The sequence below is a fragment of the Taurulus bubalis genome, assembly GCF_910589615.1.
Source record: "Taurulus bubalis genome assembly, chromosome: 8".
Classification (NCBI taxonomy): Eukaryota; Metazoa; Chordata; class Actinopteri; order Perciformes; family Cottidae; genus Taurulus; species Taurulus bubalis.
The window spans coordinates 10,287,217-10,311,874 of record NC_136596.1 but is presented as its reverse complement, the minus strand read 5'-3'; the positions used below and the strand labels follow the sequence as shown (position 1 = coordinate 10,311,874).

The following is a 24,658-nucleotide window of genomic DNA, read 5'->3' as shown; positions in this document are numbered from 1 at the left end:
GCTAATCAGTAAGCCAGGTACGAGAAATAGGGCCCAGGTACGAGAAATAGGGCCCTGAGAAGAAAGACTGGAAAGGACATGCAAGGCAAAACTAGAAACCCTGAATTTGACTGGGAGTGCCACTTAATTAAATGTGTCAAAAAGCCTTACAGCAAAAGCTGTGGTATGTGGGTAGATTGTGGCAAAAGCACAATATCCCTCACAATATAAGGTAGCTCAGGCTTAGAGGCAAAAATAGTTAAAGTATTAGTTGACACTCTCAAGCTCTCAAAAGAGGAAACTGAGTGTCAACACTTGTATTGTGTCAGCTCATGTTTGGGGTAGAGAGGCCATGGCTTGATTTATGCAAGCTCTTTCTCAATCTCTCTCTCTCTTCCTCATCCTTCCTCATTAACTATAAACCACTTTGTTTACCCTTCCCTGTTACAGTTTCTCTCTGTATTGTCAGAATTTGCTGTAACAAAATGAAATCCTCACTTAAAAAGCAAAACAAGCGTATTCCATATATTAACACATGGAATCATACAGTGTTAACTAAAGAGTGGCATGGCAGTAAATGAGTGTAACATTTCAGTAACAAAAGATTTTATTGTTGATACATCAGGGCTGTTTCACCCACATTTTAATATGTGAACACTTTAAAATCAAATAAATACGTTAAAACATTTTTATTTCCACACCAGAATATGTGTTTGAAAAAGCTTTAAAAACATTAGTTGAGGAATTTAAAGATAATATAAATAACATTATCAAAATGCTATTATTTCTTATTTAAAACATTTTTTTTCTGGGTACAGAGGTTCACGACTGACTCTTAATGTGGTCATGTTGGCAGTAGATGGCGCCACTGTTGTTTTTTCCTGTTTGGGACCAAACCTCAGTTGTCTCCTGCTTCCAGGTGCTGCAGTTGAGCCCTTCCGCTTTCCGTACAGGAATTTGAAGATTGCATTACGTCAGTTATCCTGCCAGCGGCAAGGAAGCAGTCTCGTCCAGTAGGAGTGGATTTACTCTTTTTCTGTGGAGAATCAAAGGGAATTGTGTGTGTGTGTTTCCCCCTGAGGTATTCCAAGTTGAGAGTCCTGGTTGAACGACGGGGACGAAACTTTGAAGGCGCATCGCAGCTCTCCTCCTTCAGCATGAAAAGTGTGTGAAAGGACTTGAATATAGGACGACACTCAGAAAGCAGATGGAGGAACCAGAAGGTGAGCGATGTCTCCTGTTGTAGCTATATACTAATTAAACATTGTCTCCGTTTAGCAAAATGTTGTAGTCTTATTATTTTTTCACGGTGAGTTGATACGTTGGACGTTTAAAGCTAATTTCTGTGCAGTTTCAGTGCCACGTCGAACATACCTGTTTACTCACTTTTCTCCAAATACACAGTTTTATCTTCTTTCCTCGGGCTTTTTATTTGTATTTTTGCAATGTAACTCCAGTTTTAAGTGAAGACTTTGCCCTTTCTTTTAAAGGTACAGATAATTGTTACTGTGCGGGATGTGGAGGAGAAATCCAAGACTCGTTTCACATGAAAGTCCTCCAGGACACCTGGCACAACGCCTGCTTTCAGTAAGTTTTCCAGTTCATGATCTTAAACACGCCTGCACGTACTCCCTGTAATGAGCTCAATCTTGTTAGGCGTAGTCTGATAAGTGAACGCTTTGTTTTCATAGAAAGAAGAAAATGGACAATTGTTTTTTGTGTTTCCCCCCCCTCGCCTGTTTGTTAATATGCTGGCTGCTTTCACTGTACTTACGAATGGCCTTGTGGATAACCCCAGAAGCGTCTGTCGTGTAGCCTCAACATGGGCCTCACAGAACTGTTTTTAACAATTCACCATTGTTTTGTGCCCCTCTGCACAAAATGCATCATGTAGGATGTGCATTGCTGCTACTGTCACGGCTGACAGTCCAGGTTGTTGACTACAGACTGGCCATGGAAAAGGTCCTACTATCCTGGAGGACTTTGCCCTCTTTGCTCTCCGACTACTGCTCTGAGGCTTAATGATTTTTGAGCTCATGTGAGCTCTCTGATTTTTACAGGTCACTGCCCCACAGTGAGTTATCTCTGCGTGGGGCAGTGGACCTGTAGCTGGATGCCAACTGACTGACTGTACATGCCACCATGACATATCACTCATTTGGTGTTTCCCCTTGATTAACAGCCAACGTTCACTTGTTCTCGTGTAAGATAATGTGGCTCAGAATAAACTGATACACATGCTCAAACGGTTGCTGATTGTCATGTGAGATTAGAGTTGGCTGCAGGATCACGGAAGCATTTAATAAAACAATTTAAATTATTACCGTGCCAGATTTGACACTAGCATGATCAAACAGATGATTAAAACGTGGTTGTGAGGATCTGTGAATGTAGCTAATTGGGGCACAGCTCAAGCTTCATGGTGTAGTGGAGTGTATCCAAACAGGTTTTTATGACTGGAGTCTGGCTCTGGAGGACTGCTGGCATTGCATTGCATTGCTGGCATGTCCAAAAAGACTTAAGAATATAATACAAATATTGCTGACTTTGTTGTCTGTTTCTGACAACTGAAATAGCTCTCTTGAAGTTTTGAGCAAGTATCCAGCAGCACATTGTCCTTCCTTACATGACTTGGGGTTGCACTCTTTCCAAACACTCATCAGCGACCCGGACAGCTCCAGGTATCATCTCAGATGTGAAGCTGTGTTAGTGAACACACAGCTCCCTCCGTTTGTACTTTTATGCTCCCTCACATGTTTTGGCATCCTTCTTATTGCGGCATCTTTGTCTGAAACGTCTTCAGTTACACTCCATAAAAATCTAAAAACTAAAAGATATTAGAAATGTTTACGTGTATGGGAAAAGCCAGACTGCAGTATTGTCAGTCATCTAAATGTGCTGCAGTTTCCCCCTCTCTGAGGTTTAGGTTAAAAACCTTTTTTCAAACGCAACAGCAATTACACACTCTAATCACTGCTCACAAGTATGCTTACAAACCTTAATCTCTGAACTTAAGAAAATTGTACAGCAAAATAAATGAATATGTCCTTTTTTAACGTGTGGTGCCCCTATTGTCTATTGTCCACATGCTGCCACTCTCCCTTCCATGTACCTCCACCTTGTGTAACATTCTTACAAGCTGACGTCAAGCTTGTTCCAGTAAACCTGGCAGTGTTATTGAGGCCTATAGGTAACAGCATGCTCCACTCTGCTGCGCTCCGCATTCCTAGACGGCGATTCAGAGAGTCTCAGACTCTGACTGCCAAAGAAAGCTGGATATTTCCAATCTTGTACTTCTATCGCGCTGCAGATATTATCATCATACTTGGCCTCAAAAATAGTATTGTATTTCATATTTTTAGGATTGGGTTATATATATATATACTCATTTATTTTCTGCACTGGAATATGAAATTATAAATACATGACATCTGTGTGAACAAATACAAAAACACTTTTTTTATTTGATTGCCTCCTTTGTGTTTTGGTGCCGTCTCCTTATGACCTGCGTTTCCTTAAATGTGATGCAGTACAGAACAAACACGCTCCTTAATTGATAAATTAATTGACAGAAATGTAAATTTACGCTAATCTGATAGTTAAAAGCGAAAAAACTCAACTTTTGCTGGTTTTCGCTTTTCAAATTCACAGATATGGTGCTTTGTCTTGACAATGAGCAGGTTACTATGACACGTGATCGATCTACGTCTAATAACACCAACGACACACTGTCCTTGTGATATGAATGAAGATGCAATTGTCCCTCTCCACTAAGGTTGTTGTGGAGAACATTTGGAGCACAACAGTCACACACCCACAGATAAGGTCCCATCATAAGTGAAACTCTCCCTCATCGGGTCTTCAAGGCTACAATTTGAAGTGCCTCTTTTACTATCTCCACTTCATACTTCAACAAAGGAATACACTCCAGCAGGAATGTGGATTTAAGGAAATGAGTAATGTTTACTTTGTAGTGTTTGTGCAGGCAGAACCATTGTATTGTTCATTGGAAAACCACCTGAGCGCGCACGCCCCATTCATTACCAGTCCTTTAGGTGTTTTTATAAGCACCCATACATCACTTTATCTTCATTTATCACAGGGACATAATGGGCAATAGTTATAGTTTATCAGCTGGTTTTGTCAAGGAATGCAATTTATTTTCGAGCAAGGCGGATAAGGTGGACGTTTTAGTTTCTACTGCCACATCGCCACAGATACTGAATGTCATACATCCCAATTTGAATATTGCATTTTCACAAGTTTTTCTCCTCTTTGTGTGTGTATCTTTTATCTGATTGGGCCAAATGGGTGTATTCATTGTTATTACCACCAGGCAATACTGATACTAATACTGACTCGACCAGTACCGTTGTGTATACTGTAGCTTGATCAAAGGATTTCTTTAGGCAGATACCGATGGCAGTATTTGAGAGTTGGAAATGGAATAACAATATTTCAGTCATGAGACATTCCTAACATTCAATGTTTTTTTATCTGGAATCTTTAGATTTGCATGTGAAATAATTGTGACCAATGTACGGTCTAAACCTGCCAGTGCTGTCAGGCAGACGGACTGTAATGGCAACTAGGTTATATTTTTTGAATTTCTTTTTACTTTTCAGCTGCTGTCAACAACAATAATAATGAATATATGAGAAGGTAATATCTAAAACCACGCTCTTGGTTCGGCTGTACTGTTTTGTAGAATTCCACAAAGCTTAATACCTTATTTCAATTATCTAGGGTCCTATTTAAATAGTTTCATGAACAGGAATAGAATTGTGTGTTTGACATCTTTCCCACAAAGATAAACACAAATCAGATGAGTGACCTTTATAGCAGCTGTGGCCACAGCAGCACAGCTACCATTACTCATGCAACGTTACCCTCTGCAAACCTTCAGCTTTGCTTCCCCGCATCACGTCATAGTGTGATGATTCAGGCTGAAGTCATTATTGCACTGACCCTGTATCCACTTTTAATACGAGTTGCTTTTACCTCAGAAGAACAGCCTGTTTGTTTCCACACGTTATCTGTTATCAGGGCATTAACATGGATGCCACTTGATGTAAAAAGACAACTTGTGCTCCCCCTCTCCACACTATGATCTCCACAATAGACACAAACATGTGGTCTTCCCTCTGTAAGATGGCTCCTTCTTAACTAAAAAGAAAACTTGTAGCTATCTGGAGCCTTTGCCAAAGTCAATAAGCCTGGATCAACTTTACCTGCAGTGCAGCGAGCAACGTGATGAACGAGGTTCAGCAGAGAGCCGCGACCAGCACTGCACCAAAATGATTGAAAATGCATAAAACAACACATTCCCACTCAAAGTAATATTCCTGACTTCATTTAACTTGCATGAAATGGTCACAGAAGACATAAATGTGATCTACTTAATACCATTATAAACCTATGATAGTGGTTTCTTGAATGACAAAACCATCAGCAGGACTCTCACAATCATCTTGGATAAAATTATAGCCCTGAATTAAATAATAATTGTTGTTAATCAGGAAGTCCGTGCAGTGTCAGTTGAAAGTTCGTTATTGTAGGCACTCCCGAAAGCAACCTGTTTATTGCGTCACACCTGCTGTGCTCGTTTTTTTTTTTTTTTGATATGGAGAAATTAGTCCTGTGAACAGTTTTGCACCCCCATCAGACATTATTGACGCACGTCATTTATTGTGATTCATTTGTCTGCACTTCTTCACTAAAGTCTCATTAGCATCTTTGCTCAAATGATCTACAAGCCAGGGGGAGAATCAAAAGGTCTGAATGCAGCAACAGGACAAAAAACAGGCCTGCAACTATTTCAGCAGCCTAATCTCTGACGGAGCTGTTCATCCTTGATTGTGTTCTGGCAGGCAAACCTGCTCCCACCATTTTGCAAAGCCAGTGCAGCTTGCTCAAGGAACACTCATAGCTTTTAGGTGCTATCCAGTCTGCGGGCAACATCGGCATTCTTCACGCTGAACATTTTGTCCCTAAGTAGCAGCCAAAAATGTCCCCTTAATTTGCTCAGTTTCTTCTCTGCTCACAGCTTGGATCAATCAGTATTCTTATGTTATAAAGTGGAATTAAGTATGACAAAGTCTTAATATTAACATTTTTAAACTGTTATTTTTGTAACATTAAACCTTTTTTATTGGAGAGTTGACTGACTCAAAATGAGTACAGACAGATTGATATTCATAATGTGATCACAGTCCCTGAATGACCTCAGGATCTTCGTTATATTTATTCTTCACCTTTGACCAGAAGGCTATCAGGATGCTTTGTTTTTATTTACATTGACCTAGATAAGAAAATGCACAGTGAAGTTTAAGTAATTCCAAGCAAAAATTGCACAATAAACAACAAGATGATCTGAAAGCTTTGCCCCTGTAGAGATTTCTTTAGCCTGTTTTAACAGGCAATAGGTTGTTGTCAAAGTGGGAGTGCAATTTCCCCTCAAACAACTGGATCCTGGTAAAGTGCTGGAAATTAACAAAGTATTTGGCTGCCTCATTGGTCGCGTGCAGAGACTAATAACCAAACCACCATCCTAAAGGCTTGCAAGATTCTCCTTTTCTGAAGTCTTTTTTTTTCTCACACATAATAGTGCAGAAATAACAGCACACATACAAGACCCAGCACATCTCAAGAACAAGCTATTTACTGTACCCTTCACCTTGTTAAACTCAGAGAAAAGTACAGGCTTTCATTGTCAGGAACATGCCCCCAGCTAATGTTCCTGTCCAACCTCGCAGTTAAAAGGGGTTCAGTGTAATTTATGGTTTCTACACAAGCTCTTGTTTACTATTTTACGCCATTCACTGGAATGTAATATGAGGATTGGGTTTTGAGTGATACAAAAATGATGACATAGTTTGGGTAATTGTTCAAATGTTTAACTCAAATGTTTAATCAAACTGTAAAATGTCCCTTTTTCTGTGTCTTTTTTACTCTGTTATTTTGTTGAAGCACTATTGTGTTTTTCACATGCAAGTTGATGGCGTTAACCTGTACGAGACAAAGTGAAGACGCAGACTATTTGTTGTTTTATGACAGCAGTGGAATTGATGCTTCACAATAATCTTTCAGACATCAACCAAATCAAAATGATACACCAGACTTTTGAGTTTCAGCCACATCCCCTTGAAGATGATTGCTTTACAGTTGGGAAAAGCCCTCGTCTCTTCATTCTTCTGTTCATCTACTTTGTGCTCCGCCGATGTGACCAGGGCTGTTTTTCTTTGACCTCTCAGGTGTTCTGTGTGCTGTGACCACCTGACCAACTGGTACTATGAGAAGGAAGCCAAGCTGTACTGTCGCACACACTACTGGGAGAAGTTTGGAGAGCTCTGTCATGGCTGCTCCCTACTCATGACTGGACCTGCCATGGTAAGTCTGCTGCACTTTTTTTTTTTTTTGGCAAGGTCTGACTCAGTCCAAAACATCAGACTAATGGATGAGTCAACATCCATTCTGACTTATTCTGAACCAAAACCTGATCAACTTCAGTTGAAATTAAAGAGAATTGATCTTACCCATCAACATGCTACGTGAAAGCAGTTCTACAATATATTTTGTAACTTTTTTGGCTACTTACACTTGCATAACTGCAAGTGTAAGATACAAACTGAGGGTGTGGCTTTTGAAAGACATGGGCGATTACCAGCCCATGAGGGCTTAACTAAAAGACGCTCTGAAGACGCTCTGAAGCGTAGTAAGGGAAGTGTAGGAGCACCGTACCAAAATAAGTGTCTAAAAAGTCAGTGTTTCTTAAATATATCTTTGATCATTACCATTAGTTTCTCATTAGTCTTCTAACTTTATGGAAGTGCAATGCTAAATTTCTAAAATACTCTTTTAATGCTAATGTGACATGCTATTGCTCCCCCATTGGTGTTTAAAGATCTAAAATTACCAGAGGTATCAATGTACTTTCCTTCTATTTAAGTTTTTTTAAATTTTCTTCTGGTGTGTAATGAGCATTACAACCTTCAAGGCTGTTGGCATTGGCTGGTTGGTGATTGCATGAAGCTTCAGTCTAATAAAGTCTGGGTCTAAACTATTAGTCGGTTGCTACATGTGATTGCCAGGTTTTCAGGGTCTGCCTTCCCGTGATCGTATAACAACAACTGCCAACCATTTCCTCCTCTACTTAATAATACCAGAACGCCAACAGAGCGTGTCAATGCTCTCTGCGGTCCAGCTTCTCCCTACTGCTTCAGATTATTACTCGCATGCATTAAAAAGCAGGGGGGGGGTTTTGTGGCGGTAATTACATTTACAGATGAACGATTCTTTACGTTGGCGGGCCGCGGCTGAACGGAGCACATTGGGCTCCAGACCACACTTGTTCATTCTCTGAACCAAAGTTCTCCACAGTTCACTTCCCAGAGTACACAGAGGATCTAGTGGGAAGACACTAGATTAGAACATGAGGGGTTTTAAAGCGCATCATGTTCAGTCCTCTGTGGGTGAGAGGTGGCTCTGTAGATGTTACCCACAGTGCACCGCTCATGTCGTTATCTGTACTAATGAGTTTTCATAGAGCAAGTATCTATTTGTTAGAGCAAGACTATGTAACTTCTAAGCCTTCTTTTGTTACATTTTTGTCTTTGTTTAATAGTGTAGAGACGAACTAGAAATTGGGGGAGAGAGAGGAGTATGACATGCAACAAAGGCCTCAATTGAACCCGGGATGTTGCGGTAAAGTGGCGTGCACTGTAACCACTTAGCTATGAAGGCGCTCCAAGAATATCTAATTTAAAAGAAGAAATAACACATTTGTAGCTTGATTGATAAGCAATATATTTCTGAAGCTTTTAAAGAAACTGGGAATGGATTCCGTCAGATGTAGAGGCCAATGCACCTGGGAACTATGATGTGAGGATTATGCAGTCAAGGTAGATTTAAAGTTACCAATAAACAATCCAAAATCCTCCAGAGAAACTGGTGGATGTTGGATTTAATCCAAATGTCAACAAGCTTTGATTTAATATCGCCAAGTTGATACATGAAATTCAGGTGACAGCAGCTCTTGCTGGTCACAAGTAGGGTCACTTGTCTAACATGGAGCCAGACTGACGTTTTTCTTTTCGCCACCAAGCAACACACACACAATGGACTCTTCTATTTAGTATTGGCCTCCTGCTTCATCAGCCAATGAAGCCAAGTGTTTTTGGCAGAGCTGATTTGGCACTGCAGCCTCTCAGCCAGAAAGAGAATCATTGTGGGCCATCGGCAGAGGAGGGTCATGCAGAGCTGCTGCTGCTGCTGCTTATTAGGCGTTCAAGACCAGAGCACTATTGTTTTTGTCCTGGTTTTGATTATTGATTGAGAAATGAATTTATCTGCATTTGCTGGCAGGTTTCTTCCTCTTCAAAATGGGACCTAATTGTTCTTCACTTTGATCTTGTCTTGCTCAGTTTGTACGCCTCTGTCTTGCCGTTGAAGCCTGAAACAGGTTGCGACTGCGGTCGGTGGCTGTTGTTCTGCTCTTGGCTTGAAGGCAGGGAGTTACAGACAGGCTCCTGAGATGTCACAATGATTTGGCTGACATCTCTTTAATCTATCTGTAGCAACAGCCTTTCCCAGCACTGACTCACTGACTCTGAGCTGTGGCTAATGTGGTACATAATATTGGTTTTCACCATTTTTAAATGGGCCTTAAATTGCAGAGAACTAGACAGTGTCGGTTTTAGATGTGTCCTAAATCCATACTACATACTAATTCTAAGCAGGTTTTGAGTGCGTTATATTCACACCAGAATAGTAACATAATAAAGTACACTCAACTTTCAATATGACTTGATTTTAACCAGACGCGACAGTGACACTGTATTGTTTTCGTCTTGTCAGTTTGTGTGTGTGTTATCATGGCAAAATGTGGTCCTGTAGACACCGAAGTTATTAGGACCTACCACAGAAGAAGTTTTTAGTGTGCCAGGTGTTCATGTCTCTGTCGGTGTGTGGACAGATTTTGTGACCACGATGGCGTCACATGATACTTCAAAAACCTCAATGGACGATCAAAATTAAGATGGCCGTGGTCCGAGCAAGGCTCCGGAAGTACAGTATGTGTGATCCCATTGCAAGAAGGTTTCTAATCAAGTGAGCCGTTGATGGATATTATTTAAGGGAATGGAAGAGCTGCTCTTAGCTGGAAAAATGTACAACAAGTTATGAATGGTTCAGAAACCGTTTCATGAATTATTATAAAAGTAAAGTTGGAGTTTGATTACCATCCAATAGTGCACAGATGGTATCAATTCATTAAGAAACGGTTAAGTATGGTAATGTCTTGTATACTAACTGCAAATACTGTATTTCATGAAGATTTTCTTCTGTTAATATTTCGAATGGAACGCATCCTGTGTGTATTGAAGAAAGTCTTCCTGTAATTCTGTCAAAATATAGTTATTTCTGCTTCCCTCCCTCCCCACACTGAGCCACATTTAAAATGTAGACTTAACACTTTGATCTCAAAGCTGAACCTGAAATCAACATTTTCTGTGCTGAGGTATAATTAAAGTACCTGTTTGCTAAATGGCGGACATACATTATCTCATCTTGCATGAGAGGGGGAGTGGTGTAAAACATGTAACTTACATTTTAGAAAGGGAAATCTGGAGGTGTTAATTAGAGAAAGCACGCAGGTGTGAGGCGGTTTCAGGGAGTTGAAAGTGAGACGAGTGGCTCAGACCTGGAGAGAGAGGTGACATCATAGCAGATTCCAGACAGCGTGAGAGTAAAGCAGGTGTTACGACTGTGTCACCGCTCACAGCGGGAGGAGGGCACAAAGCAACTCTCAGCACAACACACTCATCACCGACGAGCGGAGCAGAACAGAACAGGACTGCAGCCTCGCTGTCCGCACATTCCTTCTTTCCGCTTCGAGTCACGCAGACATTTTGAAGATTAGACCATTTTGTTTGTGGTTCCAGGTGGCCGGAGAACACAAGTATCACCCAGAGTGCTTTGTGTGTCTAAGCTGCAAGGTGGTGATTGAGGACCAGGATACCTACGCTTTAGTTGAACGATCCAAACTTTACTGGTAAGACACCTGCACAATCCTCTCCAAAACCTTTTGCGATATAGATAATATATATTTTTCAATGGGTTAACATTCTTTAAATAGCACTCTAAATGTGCAGGCCAATTATATAGTGAAGAACTAAAGGTTTGACGTAACGGTGTTACTGAACGTAGACACAACCTCCTTTTAGTAGTTTGTGGTTCGTATTGTTGAATGGAGGCATGAATGGCATTCAATTATTACGCATAGTGACTGCTTCACTGTTCTTACTCTGTATATGAAGGGGGTTTAGTTAACATGTGAGTTTATTATTCAAGGTAATGTTCAGCCAGTGTTAAGTGGTTAGTCATTATTCCATGACTCCCATTTTACTCCATTGAAAAGTAACTTTACAACAAGTACATGTCCACACATGCAGCGCTTCATCTCTTTTTTTCCTGTTGTGTGCAGTGGAAAGTGCTACAAGCAGGTGGTTCTTACACCCATGTTGGAAAAGCGCTCCCACGACTCCGTGGTCGACTCCCTGCCACACACCGTGACCCTCATCTCGATGCCCTCTGCAGCCAACGGCAAGAGGGGCTTCTCTGTCACAGTGTTGAGGGACGCCAACGGCTCAGCGAGTGTTCAAGTCAAAGAGTAAGTGGGACCCGATGGAGGCTGGTCTCCGTACCTGTCTTGTTGTTATGCAGGGGCAGCATGAGTAATGTGAAACTGGTCATAGGTTTTATAATAGCAGGGCAGTTGTGTGTGTGTGTGTGTAAGTGTGTAACTTCAAAAAAAGGATAGTTGATAGTTTAATAAGATGTAAGAGTGTGACCTAGTTATTTTTAACCATTTGTACGCTCCTTCTATATTGCTAATACTCACGTAAAGATGTTGGTACTGTGTTGTTCCAGAGTCAGAGGGATGCTCATTAGTCCAGAGGTCCGAAATGCCATCCATGTTGGAGACAGGATCCTGGAGATTAATGGCCTTCCTGTGGGGACATTGATGCAGGAGGAGGTGGGTTTATTCCTCACACACATCTCTGAGACTCGTGAAGTTAGACATTAACGTGTGTCAAAGGAAGCTAATTAGTTAATTTTTTTCATTTTTAATGGTTTATATCTTTGCATGAACTTGAAATATTATTGACATACTTGCAGTAAATGATGCCTTCATGAAAGTCATAATGTTCAGTGTTTACATGAGTAAATCAGAATAAAATAGTTTTAATAATTTAAATATCCAGCCTTAATGTAAGGAACTTTTAATCCTTTTAATACTGTATAAAGCTTTTTTATATGACCAACACAAGTAAACGACACCAATCAGACCACCAATCTATTTCTGTCGTCATTCTTGATGCTTGTCATCGGTGCCACTCTGTCGGAATTCGCATGAAATCATACAGGTTCACCAGAAACTCCCTGGACCCTAACTCTTGTTTGTTATTTTGTTTGTTTAAGGTGGATGATCTTATCCACCGCACCAGTAACACGCTGCAGCTACTTATGGAGTATGACCCAGTCAGGCAGCGTTTAGACCGCCTCAGACTGGGATCGCCAAGAACACGTCTGGGAGTCTCAGCCACGTCCCGCATGCGTCTGTCCTCGCCCTCTGACATGGTCCTAGAGAGAAGTAATGTGGTTGATGACAGCACACTAAAAAGGAGGTCTTTGAGGTATGTTGGAGTAGCCAAAAACCACACAGCTTACATATCACAGGTCTGTGATGAACAAGAGATGAGTACACACTTTTTGTCATTTTTAATTAACCATATTCTCTCTATTCCAGGCGCAGTAACAGCACATGTAAGTCACCTGGGCCAAATTCTCCTAAAGAGATGCCTTTTATTGGCCGAGACATCGGCCGCTCTGAATCCTTGAGATCTTCCAGTAGCTGCTCTCATCGCATCTTCCGGCCATGTGACCTCATCCACGGAGAGATCTTGGGAAAAGGCTTCTTCGGGCAGGCTATAAAGGTCAGCCTCCAACTTCTCATCCGTGTATTTAACTTAGTTCGTGACCTTTTTTTGGTCCTCGTGCAATGGGCTTCAAGTCATGCAAATGTTGCTTTCTCCCACCAACAGGTGACCCTTAAAGCCACAGGAGAAGTGATGGTGATGAAGGAGCTGATCCGTTGTGATGAAGAGACCCAGAAGACTTTCCTAAAGGAGGTTGGTAATCTGCAGCAGGAGCCTGCACCTCCTCACAGACCAAACAGAGTCCTGTAATTTATTATACACGCAACTGAAAGCATATCACATTGTTCCCACAAATACGTTTTCCATGGATTACATTTTTTGAGACTGATGAGAGATTATAAACTTGCTATCATAATGGTTAGCTTATTTTTAACTCTACCTCTGTTTCTGCCTAATCTTCAGGTCAAAGTAATGCGATGTCTCGAACATCCCCACGTGTTGAAGTTCATTGGTGTGCTATACAAGGACAAGCGGCTCAATTTGATAACCGAGTATATTGAGGGAGGTACCCTGAAAGATTTCGTCAGAGACACGGTGAGTTGAACTAGTTGATTCACTTAACCTCTTCTCTCAAAGTAGAGCACAAATCACCCCTCAGTGGCCACAGAAAGAGCCGTGTGCAGCTCGTAGTCGTGTGGGAGCTGCCTGACCTGAAGGGAACTCTGCACTGATGGGGGCTCTCAGCTCTCTAGTGGGCCAGCTGACAAGTGGCCAAGTCGTGGAATGAGAAGAGTTGTATAAAGTGTTTCCAGGAGAAATTTAAAGAGCTGTGCTCCCCTCCTCCTACAGCTGAGTCTTTTTTTGAGAGGCAGTTCAGTTCAGTGCATGGCCAGATGAGGAGGAGTGTTTTAATTATATGTAGTATGTGGAGGAGGGACAGTTTTTAGGGTTAATCTTGTTTACTGTTCCTGTTAAATACGTTTTTCCTGTTTCTACTGTGGTGCAAAATCATTTTGTTTTTACCTCTGTTATGCATTATGGCCTCTGAGTGATCTTCTATTCATTTCTCTCTTGTTTTGTTTTATGTCTTTACTCGGGACTAACAGGATCCGTTTCCATGGGAGCAAAGGGTGAGCTTTGCAAAGAGCATTGCTTCTGGCATGGTGAGTTGGCCTCTTGCGAAGACATTACTATTAGTGAAATCTTTGGCCGCTATTTTCAGCTGCCTTGTTTGTAAATGTGCTCTACGGCACAGGGGAAGGATTAGAGATGTGTGGACGGTGCTGAAAGGTTTTACTTTATAAAAGTGAATTTGACCCTCTTTGACTTTCTTCTTTGTTTCAGGCCTATCTTCACTCAATGAGTATCATACACAGAGACCTCAATTCCCATAACTGCCTGGTTAAACTGGTAGGTGACATCATCTTACCAGCCATTACAAATCACAAAATCTGAACAAGAAGATTAAAGGGTGGGAACGATTTGTACAATTCATGAACGGAGTAAAAGTTGGCGTGCATCCAGTTGTGAGTGGAAAAAGTTTCCAGCCCTATGATTTGCTCAGACAACTAAACAATAATAGTTATAATCTAAATAGAGATTAGGTATAAGCTGTTCTACTAGTGAGTGAGGTTGCTTTGAATTAAAGGCTGTCGAGAAGTGATGAATGTTCATGTACAGAGTTCAAAATGTATAGTTGCATTAAAAAAAATAGTTCCAATGTAACCATTAAGCACCATCTTTCAACAGGACAACACTGTGGTTGTTGCTGACTTTGGGCTGTCCCGACTCGTACTAGAGGACAAAGTTAAGCCTCCACCCGAAAAACCAACCAATAAGAAGAGGGTGTTCAGACGCATCGACCGAAAGAAGCGGTACACTGTCGTGGGAAACCCTTACTGGATGGCTCCAGAGATGCTAAATGGTGAGCCGCTGACAAACATTAATTACCAACTTTATTCACAGAAGATAGTTTGTTCTGTGCATTTAGTTCATCCTTTGACTTGATGTTGTTTCAGGTAAACGCTATGACGAGAAGGTGGACATTTTCTCCTTTGGGATTGTACTCTGTGAGGTGAGAATTTGCATTTTGCTGCTTTGATTTTCTGATGACTATCTAGCTTGTGGTTGCAATGCTAATTGATGGCAATTCTAAAATCCTCGATCTCATCACATCTGTATTATTAGCCCATGACAACACACCCATGTCAAAACATTGCCAAGCAACGTTGGAGCCTCCACAGATCTAATTGTGTTCTTCAGACATTCTAGGACGTCATGTACAGTAGACACCATTGTAGTTAGTGGGCTGAAACATGTTATGGCCAGTGCTGACATTTCAGTGTTTGTCTACTTATTAGCATATTGACGCTTACCTCCTCTTCTGTCTCATGATCCAGATCATTGGAAAAGTCAGTGCAGATCCCGAGTGCCTGCCCAGGACTCTGGACTTTGGCCTGAATGTCGGCAAGTTTGTGGAGAAGTTTCTCCCTGAAGACTGTCCTCCAGCTTTCTTTCCCCTGACTGTGTCCTGCTGTGACCTCACCCCAGACAACCGGTGAGCACCTGCTCTTATTGTGTGGGATAAAAGCTTTCACTTTCTTTCCTATGATAAGCCGTGGGTGAGCACTGCTTTTTGATAACCTGAGCAGGGCAGTTGTGCGGCAAAAATTAATAATAGTATTCATCACTCACTCAAATGGCCACACGAGAAATGTGTCCGCCTTTTCCTGGATTGATATTATCGAGCCAGTTATTTGATCTCAAGAGTGTGTAGAAGCAGTGGGAGAGAAAACAACTGCTAAAAACAGATGCCATGTTGACCTGCCTGCACTGGGCCACGCCTCTGCTGCCAGAATGCTTCCTTATGTTTTCTCTCAGCCTTGTAAGTCTAGCTTTAACCTCAATCCCCTCTGTGCTCTTTCCTCCTTCCCCCCAGCCCACCTTTCCAGAAGCTGGAGGACTGGATTGAAGCTCTGTCCCTCAACCAAGAGCTGGGGATCCCCTTGCCAGCCGAACTGGATGAACTTCACCAGAGAGCAAGTCGACTCTACATGGCTAAGGACAGCTCCCCATCCCAGAGCACAGATCAGTCATTATGCCCAACAGCAGCCCCTCCAGACTCGTCCAGCATGACAGACGGTGGTACCTAGAACCTGTGCCTGTCTTCTTTGACCCCTCTGAACTGCTGCACTAATACTGTGGATGAGAAAAAGAGAGAAATTGCATTGAAGCTGAGCATTATTAGAACTGGATAACCTGGGGTAGCTGGACCAACCTTCTTGTTGTGGCACCTTAACTCTGAGAGTGCCAGTAAACTGCAACGGAGGTGGAAAGACACATTTCAAAAGGACCAGGGTCAGTTACTAATTAGTAACCTTGTTACACCTTTGGTCCTTTCCCCGACAAAAGACAAACATCTTAATTAGACTCGATGAGTATAATGTGACAGCAGTTCTGTTTTTCAGGCTCTGAAGTTGTGTGAAATGCACAGACCAGTCCTTGTCAACTAGAGGACTTGCTTCAATTCAGCAGCAAAGCAAACGGAGATGCTTCACAGTCTGGCTGACTGACAGGTCCAAGTAAACAGACGGCACAGCTCGAAGAAAACAGTTGTGACTTAAAATAGAAGTGGAAGAAAAAACACACACTTACTGCGAATAGTTTCATCACCAGATTTGGATCAAGAATATGTGGCGAAAGAATATTTTAGATATTTTTCTGTCTAAATTTTCGAATTTATGACGAGATGGTTTCAAGTATGGTTCTGTACTTTGTAGACTAACGATTTTTAATCATTTCTTAACTTTTTGCCACACTGACATTTTGTTCAAAGTATCTATCAAACACCTGATTGATATCAAATAAAATAAAAAGAAGCTCTTATGGAAGGGACTGTTATTAATAATTCCACACATAATCACACACACACAAATTGACCATAAGAAGTTGCTTTGTACAGGGAGAACTGGATTTTTTTTTTTCTTAAGCGACGTATATAAATATGTATATATCATGCCTCTAATTAAATGCCATTTTCTAATGGGAACTCTAGGTTTGTAGATTTTTAGACATTTTGTCAACTATGGAGGTTTTGGGGCTTTTTTGCTATCATCAAGCAAGGTACTGACGACCAGTTATAACCACTATTATTTATATCACTGTAGTGTTTCATAAATAAACCTTCTTGAAGTAGTTTCATTGTCATTCTTCAGTTTTGCATGTCAGTAAAAGTGTTAAGTGTACTAATAATCCACTCTCCTGATACAATTCAGGATCAAAGTTAAATCATTTGAATAAACAAACGAAGGAACTGGGTTTTCTTTTCCAACAAAAAAAAACCTGAACACTGCAACAATTACAAAGTGAAATAATCATATATATTTTTGATCTTTCAGGGAATTTACTGATTGACCTCAGTGACTTCCAATTTTGACAAGTTTTGTTGTCCTTGACAGAAATGAAAATAAATCAATCAGAACATGTACTGGTTACAGCTTCTAAATGACATAATCGCTTTCTGTTTCATAACATACTGTACATATTTAATTAAATCTTTGACTTCTGGTCAGACAAAAACGGATCTAAGACTTCACTTTGGCAATGTGCATTTTCCAGTTTTCACATTTTGTAGAGTAAATTATAAATTTGTATGTGTCGGTCACTGAATAACATCAAGAGATCCAAACTTCCTTTTTCCAGGTGGTTTGTTTTTACAAGCATTTTCAAATCTTTTTCCTCCTTGTACTTCTTGCCTTATATCTTAACCTACTACTTTCTCAGCTGCCTCCAATGTCTGAAGTCTGTGTTTAAGAATGGCCAACAGAGGGCGCTGGTGCAAAGAAAGTACAAACAAACCTTGAATAACAACATGTGTCCAGCCATAATGCCACATTATGTTGTACTCCCTCTTTCATTTTTAATTGATTGATTACATCACATTATGGTGTCAAAGTTTTATGTTTTATTTCAATCTCAGAAGTGAACATCTGCATTCATAAAAGTACTAAATTAAAATGCTGAACAGTATTTTAAACATGTTGCTTATATGAAGAAAAAAAGAATTACAATCAGCACACAGACACTGAAAAAAATAATGGAGCAGCAGTTAGAAAAGATTATCAGTGATGCGGATTCAGCAATAATAACAAAACAAGATCATGTGGAGTGACAGAGTGATAACAACGATTTTTACACTCGGAAGTAACTTTGCATCATGTGTAACAAAATCGTCTGTTTACGGTTATTTCTATTTCCAGGCAGATATTTTCTAAAATGTCTTCTTCAATCAGTAGTTCTACTTTTAAAGATGCAAAAATATGGCCCCTGAATACAAACATACAGCAGGTAACCATGTGCATGCATAGATGTTTTAGAACAGCAAACTTTGGACTGTTTCTATTCTACTCCATCGATCTCTCTCTATCCTGAAGTGTGGAGTGCATAACTCAAATGTCTGAATCTAATCACCTGGCTTCCGCATCCCTTCAACACACTCGCTGTCCTGCTCTGCAAAGACAGAGCTTTTGTCTTTTCCTCTTATGCGTCGTCCTGAGGACTATCGGCTGTCCCTAACGCTCCCTGAGAGCACGCTGTATATTTCCTGTCAATCCTTAACCTGTGTGGAAGAAAAGGGCACGTCCTCATGTCTGCCGATGACCTGACCGCCCGTCATGCTTTGTAACCACATAGGTCTGTCAGTCGAGTACAAAGAGAGAAAAAAAGATTCATCTGGTTTAAAGAAGAACAAATACATTCAGCAGCATCATGCAAAGGCAGAGTTGGAGGACTTCCCTTGTCTTTAGTGGGCCGGTTTTCCCTCATCCCGTCTCAGAGGAGGCTATTTTTGGACACATCTGTGTCACCAGCGTGTCTCCAAGGCAAAGCAGTCTTTTTACATACAAGTTTCTTATCTGCGTCTCCCTCGGCACAGCCAACAGGTCAATACAAATGAAAGCTCCTGTGGAGAGCACCGTCTCCACATGGAAACATAGTGAAAAACAAAAGGCTACGAACCCCCATCCCAAACACCATCTCTTTTTACAGAATGTGTTTCATTACACACCAATATAAACACTGGCAAGTCCATTAGACTAGATATTCATACTGCTATTTAAGGGGACAGCACATGGCCTTATCTTCTTTGCTATCAAATGTAGCAAAAGTGAATATTAAAGACTTCACGTCATATCTTCATTAACCACAGATCCACCACAATGAATTTGAGTTGTTAGGACTGTGTCCACAGCTTATTTTGTTTGTGCCTCCAATGTATAAAAACCACTGGAAAGGGGATACAAAAGACACAGCATTCAGTCTTTGGAGCGAACACTGCTCCCCTACTCCTTTTAAAACAGAGGTTACTCAGGGAGGCAGAAGGGAGAAACGAAGAAGTGTTTTGGTTCACAAAAATGTATAACAGTCCTGCGTCTGAGGACTCCACGCCTGCTCATGCTCCGGGGGTAACGGCTTGCTGGCCCATGAGAGGGTCCCCGCCCTCCTGGACGGGGGTCGTCTCGTCCTCTGCCGTGATCACGATGGTGTTCTCATCCACCAGCTCACAGGCGGGGTTGGAGAAGGCTGACAGTGGCAGGGTGATCCTCTGCATCTCGCGCTCGTACACTCGCTGGTCATGCTGCTTCTTTAAGTCCCGACCCCTAAACACAAACAGCAGAGATTCATTATGTTCACCAATAATGACTCCTCACATAGATCTAAAGTTATAGACAGAATATTGACTGTAATGGCTTAAATCTTTCCTCTCAAAGCTATCATGCAAATTACCAATTAGTGTCGAGTCTATTTTTGCCATGATTATAATAAAAATAGCTACCATAGCGATGACTTTTGGTAGACATGGGGCTGATACTATGTACATCACCATATTTGGGGGGCACCCAAGCTAAATATTCACGGTAAGGAGCATTAGATAACATGCTGCATGTAGATAACAGAGCCTGTTATAACAAGTGCCAGGTCCGCAGCAAAGGCAAGGGACAGATGGTGAAAGGGAACAGAGCGCTGACGATTTGGCAAAGAGCCTATCTTCTCCAATGCAACACAGTGATGCTTTCCACTGATCCGTAGCCAAAACACACAATATACAAAACACTTCACGACCTGCTTGCTTCACTACCAACTCCTACTTGTTGGTCAAGAGCCTGTTCCCAATTGGAGTATAGTATGAATGTTTGCATGCTTTACACCATTCTAGAGGGAAATGAGTCATCTTCAATCTCATTGCAGGTGTGTGGGAGTCTCCAGCCACTGCAGGCCAGTGGACAGGCAGCTGAATTGCTACGATTATGGGCATGCTTGCCACACACCTTTTATATTACTGAAGGAGATGTCACTGTACGCTGAGGGCAGGTATAAACCTTCTGACATAACGTGCTGCTCCTCCTTTATTAATAATCACTTCCTGAAATAGAAGACAAAGACCGGGGCACTGCTAATCAGATTTGACAGCCAAACACAGACCTGTGAGGGCATTTTTGTACTGTGCCAAAAGGGAATCACGACATTGGGGCCATCATTTTTCACATTACATAACTGCAGTGAATGTGCAGGCTTCTCCATCCAATCCTGTCTTTATTTCAAGAAAATGCTTTAAATAGACTGCGGGCATTCCACTTCCTGTTTCTCCCCACGTTCATTAAAATCGCTGCCAAGCAAACAAAGAACATCACAGGGGAATGTAAACAACAGCTGATGCCCTACACTCAAGAGGCCGATAAATATGCATGCTATCCATCGTTTTAACTAAGTATACTGGCATGTCTCCTGCACATCTTACACGTGCCAGTGGAAACAGGAAGCCACAAGAAGCTCTGAAGCACACACTTTGGCTTTGTTTACAGTTACAGCAGACGTGCACAATGTAATAATGACATCCCAGAAACAGATTAAACGCCTGCCTCTTCAAAGAGAGAGAAAAATAAGTAAATGCTCAACGTGAGGTCCTCTTCATCAAATTTCTATAAGAATGAACCAAATGATTGTGGATAATGATTGATGATCTTGTTGTGATTTTGATACTGACCTCTTATAGAAGTAGCCAAATGTGATGCCTACTCCAAGGATGATTATAATCGCCATCATGAAAATGCCGACGACGTAGCCTGAAAAACAAAAGGACAACATAAAAGGTTAAAAACTGAGCGTAGAAACTGAACACGAAGACATTTGGTTTATGGAGCAATGGCACATGAAGATTAATTCAAACCAACATCATATATGTTTTCGGTTTAATAACAACATACCGAGCGTGCCAAGGTCCTTTTTCTTTTGGGGTCCTGTGCGCACTCGCTGGCTGATTCCCATCACTGGCTGCACAGCAGCAACTTCTCCCTGAGAGGCCCCTGTCTTTGCCGGTTGAAAGCTCTCAGTGAACGGAATGGTTTCGGTTGGCTTGAGGGATTCTGCCTCCGCTGGTACAATAGAGGCTTGTTCTAAAGACACAAAGTACCAATGCCAGTGTAAAACAACAGCCAAATGAGTTTTAATTGAGTTGTATGATCAGTTCATTTTCCAGAAAATTACCTCTATTTTATTCTAAAATATTATAATAATACGTGTAGTGTGTGGACACTTAGTAATGCACTTCCTGGTGTATCATCCGGATCTTGTGGTTTTCCAACTACTGCTGGTCCAATAGCATTCCTACTGACGCAAAAACCTTCTTACCAGGACGACAAAAGCTGCAACACTGGTCTCAAGAAATTGGATTGTGAATCAGTTTTTACATTGTGTTTTTTAAATCTGTGCCAGACACAAACAGGCTCTTCATGCTCAACTCTATCTGAGGAGACAGGAAGGTTCAGCTCGCAGCTGTCAACATCTGCTCTTTAACACCTTTTCCATTTCCTCCTACACAAGTTGTTGTTTACGAACTCTGGAGTGAAAGGGCATGACGACATAAATTGAAGCAGCCAATTACCTGCTGTCTCCAAGCGAAGACTTTTTCTCTCTGCCATTGAGCTGGGGTTTGGGGCGTGGTCAACGGCTTTCTTCAAACTGAACTTTATGACATAACTGCAGGGCTTTGTTATTGTGTGACTTGGTTTGGCTTTGGAGACAAGAAGCAAACTAATGGAAAAGTGATGACAAAACTTCTCTCTGTGGCTTAATCCAGCCCAACTGACCTACTGCAGACTAATAAACTGAAATGGTAAAACACTTGTTGCCAGTAATCCATTTTGCACATGGTTTATTTGTGGTAAAAAAAAGTAAACCAAGAGGAACCTTTTATAAAACTCTCTCATCAAGCTATCTTTTTGTGTGTTGACTAATTAGAACATTTGCATAGCCCCAAAAAAATCCCCCTCATTATTTCTCCCGAGCATAACCCACTTCTTAAAATCATGAGAGCTTTAAAGGAAGGAGAAAGTAATTGCCGGCAGCATCAAGAGAGCACAGACAGAACAATCCTAGTGTGCTTGTATTTGTGTTGTTTTGTTAATAATTTGGAATATGCATATTTATTTCTGCCAGGTCCAGCTTGTTTCTGTCTGTTTCTTCAAATGTCTAATTTTCTTTGTGCAAGTGCCAACTATAGTATCCAAATAGGAATGATTATTGTTGTGTCAGTGTTTACCTACCTTTGCTTGTGTCAATTGCACAGAATTGTCTCTGGATTGCCCCATCTGGGCCAGCAATGTAGCACCAAGGCCTCTCAGAGGAGTCTGGGTTTCGGCAGTAATTGTGATCTCCCACACCTACAGGGGAAACAGTAAAAACGCACACGCCTGTTACTGATACCCTCCTGGAAATATAAGCCTGTCTCTGTCTGCCCCGCCGAGTGGGTAAACCACTGGATTAATTAATCATTAAAACTACCTCGTCACACTCAAATGAACCGGCCACCATGAGCACAAAAAAAAGAAATGGCAGCTGCTGTATAATGTTAAAGCCATTTAACACCATAAACAGAAAAATCAGTGGATGTAAATATCAATCTGGTGTTTCCTTCTCAGCATGTGCCTAAGACTAAAAATCCTGAGGAAACCTGTATCATTACACTGCATCAACATCTCAACAAAGATGTCTGAGCTGTGTGTGATCCTGTAAGGAAACTGTCTTCAGCATGACTCCAACAGTAGAAAACAGGAGAGGAATGACTTAACTTAATGGGTAATTTGCTGATCTCTGCATTAAAAGACACATCTATTAAAGTTGTTTACCTGTCTGTGAATCAGGGTAGAGTTTCACATCGTAGGTTCTGTTGTTGTTGGTCCAGTTGAGACACGTCAGACCCGAGGAGGAGCTCTGTTGTTCCCCTCTGTACTCTACACCATTGGATTGTATGTAATCTGAGAAAAACAAAATAACAATTGAGCACAACGCATATCATTGATTGTGCAATCAAACAGAATGATACATTATATGTTGTCTGTGATTTGAAGCGAATCAGGCTTCACTGTATACTTCTTATTTGTATTTTACCACAAATTAAATAGAACAAAAATAGTCCTTAATGTTTAATCTTACCTTTTGCATTTCCATTTGATGAACTGCTCTCCACCATGGCCACGCTCAGGAAAACCGCGTGCAGGGAAAACAACATTTTGATAAGTTGACGAGCTGAATTAAGCGACAACATGGTGCGCTACTTTCCTTTTTCTCTCAAAAACAACAACAATAAAATATATGAAATACATAAGAAAATGGTATAAAATGGACGACGAGCCTGTGCTAGATTTGCATCAGGCACACTGCTCCTCTCGCTGGAGTCCCAGCCCTTGTTTTTGCCAGAGGAACCCAGCTTTCTTCGTAAACAGCCTTCTGTGGGAGGAGGAGCTGCCCTTTGCAGCACAAACCTCAAGGTCCTAAAGCCTCACCAGGTTCTCTCTCTCTCACACACACACACACACACACACTCACAGAGACGCGCACGCACACAACACGCACAAACAGACGCATCAGCTGCAAAATAGTCTCGAGATGTACCGTGACAAGCAGCCTTGTGAGAATAAACCAGTCGTCAAACAGTCAGCAGAGAAAGCCAACAAAGTTTTTTCACATTTTAGTTTTAATTTGTTTTTAAATTTTTAAAGTTACTTAATAATCCATACTCAAACTTTGTCCTTCTTCCTGTCCAACAATTATTTCCACGCTTATTACATGTTCTGTGCTTGTATATAAATAGCTGCTCTGCTTTTCATTTCTATTTGAAAATAAACAGCGGTCATTACTTTCCATTTATAATCCCCATCCAACTGCAGATCTGACTCTAAGTGCTTGGTGCATCTATCCAAACCAAATCTTCCTGTTTCCCAGGCTTCCTCTCCACCACATGAGGCCTGTTTTTTTTTTCTTTTTTCCACTGGCCTTGGTCCGTAGTGGAAGACCCTACAGAGGCCAATAAAGGAGAGCTGCAAATAGTATTTGCCTGAATCTGCCGGTACTCACGGCAGAGGGGCCCTGTGCCATTGTTGGCTGACTGGTAAAGAGGGCAGCCAACGCCTGAGTCAGTCAGTGTTCACTAAAGCCACTTTTCAAACCGCTGCTTTCAGGCAATTACCAGAGCAAACACAAAGCATCTGTCCGGCACTCTCTATCACACTCAGCTCATTCAAGGTTACAGGGGGCAGGAGCCTCTCCCATCATGCACTGGGTGAAACCACAAGCCACTAGACCATTAAAGAGGGAACACATTTGGTACTGAGCCAACATGTGGAAGTCCATTTCCACCACTAATAACAAATAAATAAATGTCATGTTAAATCAAAATGATGCAATAG

At 41.4% G+C, this 24,658-nt stretch overlaps 2 protein-coding genes across 2 annotated transcripts; one reads left to right on the top strand and one right to left on the bottom strand.

Annotated features, from left to right (window-relative positions):
• The first annotated feature begins 1,136 nt into the window (after positions 1-1,136).
• limk2 (LIM domain kinase 2) lies at positions 1,137-17,111 on the top strand. The gene is made up of 16 exons (XM_079221759.1): positions 1,137-1,202; positions 1,470-1,566; positions 7,233-7,368; positions 10,920-11,029; positions 11,462-11,647; positions 11,908-12,013; positions 12,460-12,674; positions 12,788-12,974; positions 13,083-13,169; positions 13,380-13,511; positions 14,024-14,080; positions 14,262-14,327; positions 14,667-14,841; positions 14,936-14,991; positions 15,317-15,474; positions 15,856-17,111. The coding sequence occupies exons 1-16, from the start codon at positions 1,187-1,189 to the stop codon at positions 16,067-16,069; spliced, it is 1,998 nt and encodes a 665-aa protein (XP_079077885.1). The 5' UTR covers positions 1,137-1,186; the 3' UTR covers positions 16,070-17,111.
• A 756-nt stretch (positions 17,112-17,867) lies between these two features.
• On the bottom strand, positions 17,868-23,624 carry pik3ip1 (phosphoinositide-3-kinase interacting protein 1). Its single transcript, XM_079222789.1, has 6 exons — positions 23,406-23,624; positions 23,099-23,227; positions 22,517-22,633; positions 21,179-21,367; positions 20,959-21,037; positions 17,868-19,573 (listed from the first exon to the last, which is right to left on the bottom strand). Exons 1-6 carry the CDS (start codon positions 23,515-23,517, stop codon positions 19,366-19,368), a joined length of 834 nt encoding a protein of 277 aa, XP_079078915.1. The 5' UTR covers positions 23,518-23,624; the 3' UTR covers positions 17,868-19,365.
• Positions 23,625-24,658: the final 1,034 nt, after the last annotated feature.